This window comes from Drosophila teissieri, chromosome 2R, assembly GCF_016746235.2.
Source record: "Drosophila teissieri strain GT53w chromosome 2R, Prin_Dtei_1.1, whole genome shotgun sequence".
Taxonomy (NCBI): domain Eukaryota; kingdom Metazoa; phylum Arthropoda; class Insecta; order Diptera; family Drosophilidae; genus Drosophila; species Drosophila teissieri.
In genome coordinates, this window is record NC_053030.1 from 21,827,436 (window position 1) to 21,841,231 (window position 13,796).

General features: G+C 47.5%; 4 protein-coding genes across 5 annotated transcripts; 1 reads left to right on the plus strand and 3 right to left on the minus strand.

Annotated features, from left to right (window-relative positions):
- Positions 1-1,427: 1,427 nt before the first annotated feature.
- On the minus strand, positions 1,428-3,577 carry LOC122613826 (histone-lysine N-methyltransferase SETDB1-A). 2 transcript variants are annotated; one of them, XM_043788220.1, is made up of 2 exons: positions 2,236-3,577; positions 1,428-2,034 (listed from the first exon to the last, which is right to left on the minus strand). In XM_043788220.1, the coding sequence occupies exons 1-2, from the start codon at positions 3,432-3,434 to the stop codon at positions 1,500-1,502; spliced, it is 1,734 nt and encodes a 577-aa protein (XP_043644155.1). In that variant the 5' UTR covers positions 3,435-3,577; the 3' UTR covers positions 1,428-1,499. The 2 variants fall into 2 exon arrangements, with proteins under 2 accessions (XP_043644155.1, XP_043644154.1); XM_043788219.1 differs by having other exon boundaries at positions 1,428-2,037.
- Positions 3,578-3,802: 225 nt separating this feature from the next.
- On the plus strand, positions 3,803-7,025 carry LOC122613057. Its single transcript, XM_043787030.1, has 6 exons — positions 3,803-5,066; positions 5,118-5,207; positions 5,265-5,348; positions 5,405-5,476; positions 5,530-6,675; positions 6,736-7,025. Exons 1-6 carry the CDS (start codon positions 3,918-3,920, stop codon positions 6,985-6,987), a joined length of 2,793 nt encoding a protein of 930 aa, XP_043642965.1. The 5' UTR covers positions 3,803-3,917; the 3' UTR covers positions 6,988-7,025.
- LOC122613059 (bromodomain testis-specific protein) lies at positions 7,011-7,879 on the minus strand. Its single transcript, XM_043787032.1, has one exon. The coding sequence runs from the start codon at positions 7,798-7,800 to the stop codon at positions 7,027-7,029; it is 774 nt and encodes a 257-aa protein (XP_043642967.1). The 5' UTR covers positions 7,801-7,879; the 3' UTR covers positions 7,011-7,026.
- A 1,967-nt stretch (positions 7,880-9,846) lies between these two features.
- LOC122614710 lies at positions 9,847-10,233 on the minus strand. The gene has a single exon (XM_043789342.1). The coding sequence runs from the start codon at positions 10,210-10,212 to the stop codon at positions 9,847-9,849; it is 366 nt and encodes a 121-aa protein (XP_043645277.1). The 5' UTR covers positions 10,213-10,233.
- Positions 10,234-13,796: the final 3,563 nt, after the last annotated feature.

Consider the following 13,796-nt stretch of genomic DNA (forward strand, 5'->3'; position numbering starts at 1 on the left):
AATAATCCATAACTACGAGTGCTAGAGTTGAAAGCCTCACTAGCTGAGGCCTTTGTTTGATAAACTATTTTTTATTGATACTCACAGCAAGGCTTTGGACCTACCAACTAACCTTTGAGCCTTTCGGAAGTACAGTTGCCTCGGCGTGTATGCAAATCCCTGGTTAAACCGTTTCAGTTTGATGCCTACGGACGCTTTGACTAATTCAGAGCACGAAAATACTGGGTCCATCCATTTTTGATGCCGTAGATTTATCAAACGAAATATCAAATGACCGAAACGGAATGAACCTACGACAATGGAGTTGGAGTATGAATAAATGCTGAAATGCTGAAAATGGCAGGGGACACAACGAATGGAGATGATATTCCAGGCATTTGGACACACAAAATCCCCGTGTAATCCCCGGGAAAGTAGGGGGAAAACAGAACGAGAAGTATCGCAATAAAATATGTTAAGTAAATACGAAGGGGGGAGGAGGAGGGGTTGGGGAAAAACTAAACAATAAGCCAAAAAGTACGCTTGATTAAGTTTAACTTCCGGTCTGTTATAAATTGAGCATTTATGTGGGATTTGTTTGGGAATACAGTTTCTACTTTGTTGGCCAGACGCCCGAAAAAAATCCATGGCATCCATCCATCGGCGTGCCAAACGAGACAAATGTTTAGGCCAACTCACACACACACTCGCACACACACACATGCGCATGTCTATTTCCGGCGGAAGTGGTGAATAAAACATGAAACGAAATAAAATGACGGCCCGAGGCGGAGGAAGAAAGGAGAACTTTTAGTGGCCAAAAGTGAACATCCTGCCGTTGAGCCGAGCCTCCTGCTGTTGGCAGTGTTGAATTTTCCTTTGTTTACTTGGGCGCAAATGGCTGAATTATTCCTGAACCAGCCAATCGAAGGGTCAACTAAAAATTAAATGACAAACATTTTATCGAGCTGAATCGGACTGTAAGCAGTCGGAGAACTGTGGCTGCATCTCTGGCACTTAATATCCGTAGATAAAATATTCAATTTCCCCCCGACGACAGACCTGGGAAATAACCAAGTGAAGTGAGCGACAGCAGGGATTCAGCTGCTTGGAGACGACGACAACGACGACGACGGCATGGAAATAATAATGAAATGAAATGCTGGCCGGGGCTTTTGACTTCGTCAATGAATATCGCAAGCAGGCAATTGAGTGGGCAAACTGAATATTATAATCATTTGATCGTTAGGGTCTACGGTCAATTATAGTTATTGCCCTGCTATTGCATTCAAGCAATCCGTTTTTGACCATAAACTGCGTTTCAGGGCCAAAATCCATTTCGAAATTGCTTCATTTACGAGCTGTGGCTTTGCTTACCGCAAATTATTTTACCAGGATTTCCGTTTTGCCCATTTATTAAAGGACTAGAGAACTAACTTATATGGATATGGGTTTTTGAAATATTTTATTGTTGGTAAGGAGAGTTAGTTGGGCACTTGTTCTAGTTATTTGGATCTGTTTCATAGACAATAGTATCCGACACACGTGCTGCCAAAACCGTAGATGGGATCGCATTGTCTGGTGCTGGGCGGACAGGAAGGACAGGCAGGACAGGAAGGACATTTATTGCAGGAGATGGACGGCGGACGAGGACATCTGCTGCTGGCGCAGGTGGTTCTGCATACCGGAGGATTGGCGTATCTGCAGACCAAGTCGTTTGGCGGATAGCCCAGCTTCAGTTCCACTTTGGGAGGTGGGCGCTTCAGTTTTTTTTCTTCAGGTTTTTTTTCTTCTGGCTTTTTTTCTTCTGGCTTTTTTTCTTCAGGCTTTTTTTCTTCCGGTTTTTTCTTTACCAGCACCTGGGACACGCTGCTCTCGAAGATCGCCGTTTTCTTGGGCTCCCGGTCATGATGATGCTTCACGGACGCCTCCTTTCTATTCGAGACCTTCACGTGCACGGTACTCACGTTGTCAGAATCGGCGGGTACAACTACCTTCTCCTTCTCTATGAACTCCTTATGTTCATGTGCATCGATATCTGTCGAACTGCTGTCACTACTGAAAAGTATAAAGGGTTTGCTACGAATATAATATCTTTCAGTTAGAGCGTCTTAAGAAGTGAAGCTTTTCTGAATTCATAAAGATGAATAAGAAACATTGGATTGGCCAAGTAATAGCGGAAGAAGATTTATGAATTAAACTTTACATCTTAGAAGGACTTAAGTGTTCCTTGGCGCAAAACTTCGGGTCACCTACCTTTCATCTTCACCTTCATCCTTGACCAGTGATGGGTCTTCCTGCGAAATCGAAGAAATGGCTCTTGGTAGTGGTGGCTGGGACAGCTCCTCGTTGTGCAGTCGGGAAGGAGGCTGGACATAACTGGACGATCTGGATTTCGATTGGGGCGATTGGGTCGATTCAGGCGAGTTCAACGGGGTTTTGTCCTTGAACTTTGCCTTCCCTATCGTCGCTTTAGGCTCATCGGAGTCGCGTTCGATCTTCTCACTTACTAACCTTGGGTGGGATGTTTCCCCGCTGGGCTGTCGGGAGGGAGGTGGTGTATAGCTGGGCGGCTTGGATTTCGATTGGGGTTCGGGCAAGTCCTTGAAGATGGTCTTTTCAACCGTCGCCTGAGAGTCATTGAAGTCGCGCTCGCTCTTCGCATACTCATGGTAGACGAGCTCCTCCATTGTACTCTTACGTTCAGATTTTGGCACCTTCGCCCTCATCGACTCCAGCATGGGGTGTAGCTCGGAGTTCCGCATGGCTCGATTGGGCACTACATCATCTTCTGTGGCGTTGTCACTATCCCAAAGGTACTGAGAATCCGTCACTGGGAAATGGGTGACCGACTGAACCGTTTCGATGATCGTCTCCGTCTTCCCAGTGCGGTGCTTCACCTCCACCTCCTTTGTGGTGATGTCGGTGACCGCGATGTACTCCGGCTTGGGCTCGATCACGCACTCCACCTCGTCCGTTTGAACGCCAACTTCGTGGGTGATGCAACAACATGGTCTTTGCCACTTTGCACAAGGTGGCTGAAAGCAGTTCTGCCGATTTTGTTGGCCACAACAAGTATTATAAGGAGATTTCTGGGAACACTGGTGAGTAGAATTGTGTAAAAATTGCTGGGAGTATTCTTTGGAAAATTGCTGAGAATAGTTGGGCTGAGCTCTCGTCGGAGGTTGCTGGCCACAGAAACAGTTTGGAGGAGGCTGGAAACTCCAACTCTGAGCAGATTCCCGAGAAAGTGTTTGAGGATTTCGTTGGGAAAAATTCTGAAAAACTTCCTGAGGATCTGGTCTCTTCTGCCAGCCAGGACGTTGCTCCGCACCACACATCACATATTTATCCGGGAAACATTTCTGTTGGCAGGGCATCGGCTGATTCGGCAAACGATGTTCACAGCGACACCGTGGACATTGGCAGGGTTCATTCATCGCTCTGTAGTCCATCGTCCTGAATCCCAGGATTTGAATAACAATTCCGGACTAGAAAGCATCGAACAACGTTCAAATAGGATTCTAGGCACCCAGCACACACAATTTGTTCATTGAAACATCGAAATGGTTGTTATTGTTTTCTAGGAACAAGGCATACTTTGTTAGTTAATTGAATACATCTTTAGCTAAATATGAACATTAAAGTTGAACTACATCTATCTATGATTATTACGGAGTAAGGAATTTAGACATTTTTTTTAAGAATTACTGGCTATATAGAAATCGCTTTAATTTGTTTCCTTTTATTTTTTTAAGTTCCAGAATTTTACAAAATACCTAATCATATATACCTTTGACATCAGAATTAGTTCTAACCACTCCACACGAAATCCAGTTTTTTGTGAACACATGCCAAGCTGAGAGCTTGTTTTTTATTTAAATACCTTTTTGTAGAAAAATTATAGAGTACAAAATTGCGGCACAGAGCGAATTGCCATGAATTCGCAGAAGAAGCTGGATGACTTCACCAGGAACTTGGACTTGGCCAAGTGGTACATGGGTATATCGGCGCAGCAGGAGGACACGATGTTCACCATGCCGGAGAGCCTGCGGGATGACTTCGAGCAGGGAACCGGGGAGAAGATGTTCAAGATGCTGATAGCCCTGGGCCTCCAGCCGGTGATATCCAAGAAGAAGATCAGCCGGATCGTGCAGTTGAGCAGGAACAACATACTGGCCTTCCTCTACTTCGTGATGGAGGGCTACTACAAGACGAAGCAAAAGGACGGAGTCTACAGCATCAACGAGCAGCTGCTGATGAATGCCATAGCCAAGATCGACATGTTGCCCACCATTCGAGCTCTGGACAATGTGCTGCCCCGGCCTCCGGTTAAAATACCGGATCCCCAATCGCAATCGTTAGCTTCCCTCACCCAAACGGAGCGTCCACCAAAGAAACCCTCCAAGAAGTCGCCCTACTTCCTAAAGCAACCGAGACCCGTTCCAAGGATCTCACGGCTGACAGCGAAGATTCCCGATTTTGTCGTATCATTCAGCTTTTGGCCCATCGATGGTCCGCCCGACTATGGCAAGGACGACGAGGAGCCTTGGTATGCGGTGTACCGACTGAATCCCGGCCAGCGGCTGATCAAGAAAACCCTCTCCGAGACCCTGGAGCGCTACTTCAAACTGGCCGTAGTGGAGGGCAAGCAGGAGGAGCAGGAGGACACCCCACAAAGTCGGGAGCCCGAGGCCAACATGTGCTTGGTGCACGAGGGTCAGGTGTTGGAGGCCCAGCTGCTGAGGGATGAGCTGGCGGTCAAGGCGCGGGATCGCTGCCTGGAGCTCCTCGATGTGAACGAGCCGTACGCCAAACTGCGAAAGGCCCGCATCGTGGCCCAGTTGGAGCACGACATCGATGTCATCATGGCACGCCACCGGAACGCCATGCACTGCGACCAGACCAAGGTGCTGACCATCGAGAACTTCGACTGCGTCCTCTGCCAGCAGATGCTGGTATCGCAGCCCTGGCCCGAGCCCATGGATCAGGTTGGTCGTGCCCTGGTGGGCGAGGACTGCGTCCTAGCCCATACGGCTGCACTGGATACTTACCGCGGCAAAAGACTGGAGGGTGGTGCGGAGAAGGTAGGTTGGAAATTACCTAAGATATTCCGTCTTTCTAAGATAACTTTGCTACAGAAGAGTAATAAGGATCACACAGTACTCCACACGGCTCCCATCGATACTGGCTGCAAAAAGGGAAAGAAGGGTGATGGAGTCAAGCAGGTAAGTTGAAACTTACCAAATATATATATATTTTCAATAATCTTTATCTTCTTAAAGCAAAATAAGGATGGCAAAGTAGTACAAACGGCTGCCATCAATACTTGCCGCGGAAAAAGACTAGAGAGTGGTGGAGATAAGCCAGTAAGTTGAAGGTTACAAGATAGATATACTTTCCTAATAATCTTTTTCTATTAAAGAAAATTAAGGATCGCACATTAGACCAAACCGCTGCCATTGGAAAAAGACTGGAGGGTGGTGGCGGAAAGCCAGTAAGTCGAAAATCACGAAAAAGATATACTTTTCTAATAATCCTTCTCTATAGAAGAAAAATGACAAAAAGGGGAAGAAGGAGAAAAAAGCGAAAGTAGCGCCACCGGAGCCAGAACCTCCGAAACCGGTGAAGGTAACGCCCTACAAGCCACCGCCCCGCAAACTCTTTAGCCCCCCCTTCCGGATGCACAACGTCGACTTCGAGGAGAACTCGCCGGTGTGTAAGCCAGTGATTGGCCCTGTGGAGTGCGAGGTTCCGCCGGCTCCCAAGAAGTCGGCCGTATCATTTCTCCTGGCCAAGGGAAAGCTGGAGGGAAAGGCTCATAAGTGCGACATGCGCATGCCCAACCACAGGCAGGTGAAGCCCAAGTTCTTCCGGGGACCACGTTCGAACAAACCCTACCAGTTCAAGTACCATCGGGTCTTCCAATGTGGCCAACCGAAACCCTTCGATCTGGGTCATATTGTGACCAAGTCGTTTGTGAAGGCGCTGGATAAGTCGGATGAGGACGAAGTGGACGAAGTGGACTTAAAGGATCTCCTGACGGAGATGGTGATTGAGGATGAGGCGCCGCCGGATACCAAGTCTGAAGGCAATCCCGACGCCGAGACGGAGAAGCAAACGATTCAGGATACCCAGCCACAGTTGGAAATCTTCAATGACCTGGAGCTGAGCAAGTCGCCCGATAGTCGGGAGACGTTGGATCGCTCGAGCAACCACAGTGGCCGCAGCCACATGAACTACAAGGCGGAGATCGTGGACGCTGTGGTGAGATGTGCCAAGGCCGTTTGGCAGAAGCGCACCCTGATCAAGCGGGCGGAGATGGAGCGCATGGGCAGGTTGACGCCGCGCAAGGCAATGACCCACAGGGATACGCAATCGTTCGATCCCAACGACGACGCCCAGATGGACCAGTTGCTCAAGGATGGCATGCGGGTGCTCCGGAAGGAACCCCGCTATGTGCTCGCCTGTCTGCCGGATGCCCACAAGCTGCCGGTGCTGCGGGAGTGGATCAAGAGGCGGTACGGCAAGACCTACAGCCAGAAGGAGCTCGAGGACAATCTAACCGAGTCGAACCGGATATTCGAGCTGGTCACCATCCTCCAGAACAGTTGCACCAGCCCCGATCTCATGGGCATCGATCGCTTGCCCAGGTCCAAGGAGAACTTCAACTACTACAAGCAGGTCAAGACTACGGTGGGTGCATTCGATATATGTTACTATTCTGAAACCATCTTCATTATTTCTGTTTTTCAGGCTGCCCTGGCTAAGCAAGCGTATCACGATCAGCTGAATGCCAGCTACCTGGCCAACATGAGCTCCGCCTGGTACGCCATGGGCAACTACCTGGTGCCCGGCGGACCTCCTCGCAGGACCTTCTTCGCGTACATAGCCTCCAATCCGCAGGAGATCATGCGTAACAAGATGTGGAACGGGGAATTCCGGAACTACCGCTCCATGCGCGACAAGCGGAAGGAGCAGGAGCGGCTTTTGGGCAAGAAGGACTAGATTACAATAAAGTAGAACCCATTTCAATCTGGATGGAACTCAGTTGTATTTGGGCTTGGTGCGGGCCACTCTCTTGCCGGTGAACCCCTTGCTGGCCAAATACTCCAGGATGCAGCGCTTGGTGTGCACCTTCAGTTGGCAGATGTCGAACTCCAGCTCCTTGTTGCAGTACTCGGCCTTCTCCATGCGCTGGATCAAGTGGATCACGTGGAGCAGCACCTCGCCGTCCAGCTGCTGAATCTTGGCGTGCAGATCAAGATCCTCCTCGGTGGTGAACGGCTCCTGCTGCTCCGAAGGGGCCAAGAGTGCTGGCGGTGCCCACTCGGGCGCCGCATCCATAATGTAGGAAGGAACCTCTGAGCCGCTCACCTCCGCGTCCGTCGATGACGAGTCCGATTCATCCGAGGAGCTGGAGGAGCTCTCCTCCTCGGCACGCGCTTTCTTGCCGGAGCAGATGAACAGCTGCACCTGGGCGTACATCTCCTCGAAGATGATCTGCAGCTGCTTGGCCATGTGGTAGCACAGGTGGCCGGGATTCGTGTACAGATAGGTGTTGTAGAAAATCAGTCTCATGTCCTTGGCGAAATCCGCGGCAGAGAGATAGCAGGCCGTATTCAAGCGATGTCTTACGGTGGACAGATCCATGGGTTCTCGGACGATCTCGTGGTAGTCGTGGAGGCCCAGCAGCTGGGCGTCCAGTGGCTCGTAGAACACCCAGGCAATATTCTTGTAGGTATTGGAGAACAGCCTCTTGATAATCACCTTGCAGGCATTCATTTCCGGCGAGGAATTGGTTTCTTGTTTTCCAGCCATTCCAGTAGAAATCTCGACTATCGGAAAATTCTATTTTAGTTTCTATCCTTTTGACAGCTTGAACGCAATGCTGAAAACCCGAAGGGCATCACTTTTATTCAGCTGTCATTTTCCACACTCTGGGTTGCCCTGTGCGATAATATTTATCTGGTATATTTAGCTTATGAAAACTTGTGGGATTGCCACCTCAGTCCGAGCGGAAAAGTCAATCCACAAATGCGGTTGGGGCAGCAAACAAATTCAGTTAATTATGCAAGTGGTACCGGCCACGAATGTATTTCCATACATTTTGTGTGGGTGGCTTGAGTGCGGTCCTTTGGGCGAATGCTTTTCCTCCATCCTGAAGCTAGCCTCGTAGGTTAATCTAATTCCAGGACCCATGCAAACAGTCCTTTTTTCCGGTGAACGTATTTAAAAGTCTCATCGAGCTGAGGGCCGGAAAATATTTATGGTCAACCGCTGACGTTTGCTATTTTAGAGTGGCAAAATATTTCGTTAGCATAAAAGTTTTGTTAGGACACACAATATGCATCATTTTTGGGCAAATATTTGCAGGGCTTTCATTTGGGCAGTCAACAAGTTGGATTTACCAAAAAGTTAAATCGAAATCCTGTTCTAAGCCACTCTGTTAAGTTGCGTTCCACACGCATGAGGGGAAATCCTGTGGCTCTCTGCCGCTGTTAGCTTTGGATCCACAAATGAGCGCACGCTGATTTACTGAGACCTCCTTGCTCTCGCTGTTAACTTACCTGCCACAAAAAGCTGCAAATTGGGTGGCAATCGCAGCAGGTCTGGGCCACATCTTGGGGCGCCTCTTCAGTCTGCTGTCGGGCTCTTGGGGGAATGGTCCTGCGAGTGGGTCACTCCACTGACACACTTGCGAATGGTGGGGATTCATCTTGGGGTATCACCTAGTTCGCATGTTGACCTTCAACCCCAAGCTTGGGAACTTTGCTTGTCTCAAAGCACAGAGTTTGGGAAAGAAATGAAAAGCAGATACCAGGGATTAATCATTAAACTATATCATATCTTTCATTTACCCACTCTTTTGCCATACTTAGCCTAGAAATTACTGACATGAGTGATACTTTTATGCATATCACACGTAGCTGAGATCCCTAAGATTCCCTTTGATCTTGTCGATATGTCAATGGGGCCAGAACTTCACTTTGCAATTCACGGTAAACATTCCGCGCTCTATTCCCGATTTCTAGTTAAAAATATTGTTCGTTTCTCACACAAGTAAAACTGCGACACTCAATCAGTTGGCAGATGAAATTATACACCGAGGGACTGGGCCAGGTGCTAAAAGGATCGCCAGGGGGACGAGAAGGAGACGTGTGAGACTGTCAGAGGCACTCCCTCCCTACTTCCCTCCCTTCCTCCAACCAACCAACTTGCCCCACACCTGCGAACGTATCCCTACCTGGCTATCCCGCATCCCATTGGAACCAGGCAATATATGGATAAATATATGAAGAAAAAAAGGGCGGCAATATGAAAGCCCTGCAGAAATGGGCAAGGGAAGAAGAGATATGAGAAATGTACATTTGGACAGGCTACACACGCTGTCCCCGCACGGCCGAGCGAAAGAGAGGGGGCTACGCGAGCGAAAGAGACGGCGACAGCCAGTCAGATGTCAAACATTCTTTTGACACTTTGTCATAGCATCTCCCGGTGACACTTGTCAGCAGTCGGATTTCGCATTTCGGTGGAATGGCTGTGCCGCAGTTGATTTATACTGCCGTGCATATAATATATATGTGTAAATATGTACCTATACGTACGCTATTGTGTCTTAATGGCATTTACTTATGCAGCGCCTCTATTCCATTTGGCTAATGCAGCGATAACAGTTCCTTTTCCCTTCCTCTGACTAGGCAATAGGAACTATTTATATCACACAGATCTATCACTGAAGAACCCCTTCAAGTTGAACTCTAGTTTAAAGATCTTTATTTCATGAATGTGGCACCGATGAACATCTTCAACTAGTTACATGAACACAATTCCTTGGTAAATAAATAATAGAGATAGAGAGTGCACTTAGGAGCCGTATATCACCACCTGCGACTTGATGCCAGCTCCCCGTGCGGAGGTGAACTTGATGGTGACCGTGGTGGCTCCCACTCCGCCGGAGGTGATCTCGGCCGTGGCTCCCCGCATCTTCTTCAGATCCGTGATTTTGATGTAGGTAATGGTCTTGGCGGTGCCCGCCTGCGTTAGAGTGTACGTCTTCGTGGTGGTGCCCAGCAAGGCCTTGGACTTGGTTATGGTCTCGCTGGCGATGAGGGTATCCGTGGTTGCCTGGGTGCCGTAGGTGTAGTCATTTCCCTCGCTGCTGCCGAAGTTCGCATCGATGAAGCAGACGTGAGTGCCGACCAAGAGCAGGAAAACGCCGAAGAGGTACATTTTAGAGGTTGTTTTTTGGTGAAGAGATGAAAGCGTACTGTTGGCTAGGGCAATACAGCGATGCGTTTATATAGGGCCGCCTGGAGTTGTAAATGCAACCCATCTGATGGCCTAAATCGATAGTGGCGAAGATAGAGAAGTATCTGTAACACCTACGCAGCGCTATCACGGACAAGATACATTCTATCTTGCCACACAATGAAAACGAAATGATTATTGGGAAAACTAGTCCATCGACTGTGGAAAACATGCCCTTCTTAGGAACTTTCGGATATTGTATTTTTTTGGGGCCTGACAGAACTTACTTCCATTAATTTACGAGGAACGGGTATAAAACCAAACAGGTTTAGTTGCATCGAATGTGATTCTCTCGGAGAAAGTGAAATTTAAGACATATGAAGTTGGATTTTTATTTGACTCACGATCAAGTGGCTAAGAAGCTGTGTGGCAAGTTCTAATAAATTACTGCCAATTAAAATAATTGTAGAGTAAACAGTATTTGACAGAGGACTGATGCATGAGTTTGATATTCTGGTTTCCTCCGAAAAGTACTTGAAAACAATTTGAGTCCGCTTCTTATTGCCAAATCTAATTCATTGGCTACATTGGCTGTTATCTACAAGAACTTAATTAAAAACAAGTGACAACCTGTTGCTCAATCCCAATCAACAATAAAGTCGAGAGAAGATCACACAGTTTATATCACATAATTTATAACATAAAGACGAAATATATCTACGTGCGTCGGACTGACAAGTGGCATGTTCTTTTACTTTGACGGGTTTCTTAGTAAATGGACATGTATTGATTTCAGGAAATTTGAAAAGTGCTTATCGACTTGTCTTTAAGAGAGCGCACTTTCACCGAAAAATATGATAATTGGGTTTGCAATTTAGGGCGTTTTTGGAATAAACTCAATTAGCGCCCCGAATGATTTTGCTATTTAGCCAGCAAGTTGACGGCCATTTATCAGGGAATCTAATCTAATCCTTTTGCTGGCCAAATAAATTAAAGCGAAAAGCCTTTTCGGCAGACGGACCACTAAATTACACCAAAGATAATTAACCTGTGGGGCTCCGCATTTGCAGGATCGGGAGCGGGAAAGCGGGAAAGTTGGAGTCTCGATGGTTTTTCCCAAGCACTTTATTAGGTGTTCGACCCACAGCAGCGGAAGCGAAAACGACGGAGGAGCATCGACCAAGAAGCAAGGACCAAGGCGCAAGGAGCAAGGAGCAGGGAGCGCACTGAAATTACAAAATGGCGAAAATTATTGCGGCACAGACTCGACCTCGTTGGCTATTTCCGTCGGCAGGCATTTTTCCAAATGAAGTTTGCAAGTAATCATGAAAAAGGTAATTTAATAAAAGCAAAATCGAGCAACATAAAACTAATTTACGGCCTGAAATTGCCTGTGAAAAGCGAGTGAAAACACAGCAAGACCTCCGCTGGCCTCCTCCTCCATTGGCCGAGGTCAGTCCTTTGAAGTTCAAGGTTACCCACTCTGGCCAGCTGGCACTCTGCTCCATCCAGCCGTAATAAGGGACATCGATTTACCAGAGGATACGCCCTCCCATGCATAAGCTCCTTGAGTGCCCGAGTCCTCGAAGAGCCACTGTGCCACATGTCCAGCGGCAGCATCAGGACAATGGCAGCAGCAGCAACAGACGCAGCATCAACAGCAACAGCAGCAACATCCAGATCCGCAGCAACATCCAGATCCGCAGCAACTACTTTCGTAGCATTTTCGAGTGGCAGCAGCAGCAATGTTCTCTAAGCGGCTCAAACTGCTGGAAAAAAGAGCAACATCGAGTAAGGATTTCTTCCCAGCTTTCCCATTATCCCAGAACGATAAGGAAGTAAACATTTTTTTGGGGTTTTGAGTAGCATTTCTCAATGTTTATGTGAGCTTGGTTCCTAATAGTTTACATTTCAAGCATGTTTATGAAGTACGTATTTAACTAAACTGAGCAAACTGAGCAGACTGAGCAAAGTGAGCTGCCATTGAAAATATTAAATTGGAGCTTAACATTCCTTTGAAATTATGCAGCATTATGAGCCATAATCAACACTCAACTAACAAATTTGCTGGTAAATTATTTTAAAAGTGGCTTTCAGCCCCACAAAAACCCCGGCTGCCACACAGCCACACATATGACAAAAGAATTTAAGAGCTTATTTATTCCACACATTTTTGTACCCCATCCGCTTCTATTTTTCAGTTTTGGCCTGTGTCCAAGCGCTGAAAATATTTGGCCACAAAATAATACAAGGCCAAGAACCGCAGCAGCAAATATGGCTAAAAATGCTAAAGGACAATATGCCAAAGTTTAAGCAAATATGTGTGCCACCGAGCGGAATCCACCCCCAAGTGGCCTCTGACCCCCAATTTTCGGCTTCCCTGCCTCGGATGCGAGTCCAAATCAAGGCATTTAAGCCGGAATTTCTGCGAGTGTGCTCCTGCATTATTTAAAAGTTGCTTTAACTTGCCAGCGAAAGTGGAGCAAACCATTGGGGATGTGCGACGACGGCGGCGGAGAAAGTTTCCCACGGAGAAAGGCCTACGCAAATGAGACCCAATTCCGCCAGGAGGACTTCCGTGGAGCAGTAGGTCGCCACCGGAGAACATGGCCATGAGGTGCAGGAGATTGAGATTGAGTGCATTTTCTTAGTTGGTAAATAGTAGTTATGAAATACACTTTTACATTTAAGATCATCATACGTGATGTTTTTCTTCAATGTTTGCGCTGGTGGTTTTCAGCGTTTTTTGCACACTCTCCATATTTGGTTGCTAGCTGGTGGATGCCACACGGGCGTGACCCACTGGACCAAATACTGCCATGCACCACTGGCGAAAATAACAATCTGTTTCCAAGGCTACTGGCCCGCCGCCGTCCATCTCCAGGCGGCCACTGAGCATAATCTAAAACAGAAATGTTAAAATCCATTTTAATTTCTATTATGCAAATTTGCTCAAGTGCCATGTGTCGGGTTGTCGAGTTGTCGTTTTGTCGGAGCGACGTCGGATTTTAGCCCACTCCAGACCAGAAGTGGTCTGTCCCACTCCCAAGCACCACACACACACATTCGAGCAGGAGAAGTGGCTCAGTCTAGTCGTGTTCGCCTTGCCCCGAATGCATAATAACTTTATTACGGTGCAGATGGGCTCCAAGTGGTGGAGGGGGTTGGGTATCGGGCAGTGGACACCCGGATAAATCCACTCGACCCTTTATGGACCGCACTGTGCCATCTGCAAATGAGAGAAGGGATAATAGAACCAGAATCGTAGAAGTATGATTACCATATTGATGGGTAAGATGCTGACTGTATGTGCTCAAGTTCGATCTATTGATGTCCAACTGTACTGCTTTGCTCTAAGCTCCCGTGGCACATGCGGCAAACTTTTTTGCGAAAATAGTTTTGGTTGAAAAATTTGAATGCAGAATTTTCATAGCTGCATCCTTTCATTTCTGACATGGCCAATTCAATTTGTGAAAATATGGCACAAAGGCGACCGGCAAAACAAGGCGAACCCGACATACTGGCACACATATGTACATATGTACATCTGTACATATATTCCGGAA

What these genes read in the sequence shown, in the direction of transcription:
- LOC122613826 (XM_043788219.1), bottom strand. Translation starts at nt 3,434, where the DNA reads ATGGACTACAGAGCGATGAATGAACCCTGCCAATGTCCACGGTGTCGC. An exon ending in GATGAAGGTGAAGATGAAAG is followed by an intron (nt 2,038 to 2,235) that starts GTAGGTGACCCG and finishes TATACTTTTCAG; the next exon opens with TAGTGACAGCAGTTCGACAG.
- LOC122613059 (XM_043787032.1), bottom strand. Translation starts at nt 7,800, where the DNA reads ATGGCTGGAAAACAAGAAACCAATTCCTCGCCGGAAATGAATGCCTGC.
- LOC122613057 (XM_043787030.1), top strand. Translation starts at nt 3,918, where the DNA reads ATGAATTCGCAGAAGAAGCTGGATGACTTCACCAGGAACTTGGACTTG. An exon ending in AGGGTGGTGGCGGAAAGCCA is followed by an intron (nt 5,477 to 5,529) that starts GTAAGTCGAAAA and finishes CCTTCTCTATAG; the next exon opens with AAGAAAAATGACAAAAAGGG. An exon ending in ACAAGCAGGTCAAGACTACG is followed by an intron (nt 6,676 to 6,735) that starts GTGGGTGCATTC and finishes TCTGTTTTTCAG; the next exon opens with GCTGCCCTGGCTAAGCAAGC.
- LOC122614710 (XM_043789342.1), bottom strand. Translation starts at nt 10,212, where the DNA reads ATGTACCTCTTCGGCGTTTTCCTGCTCTTGGTCGGCACTCACGTCTGC.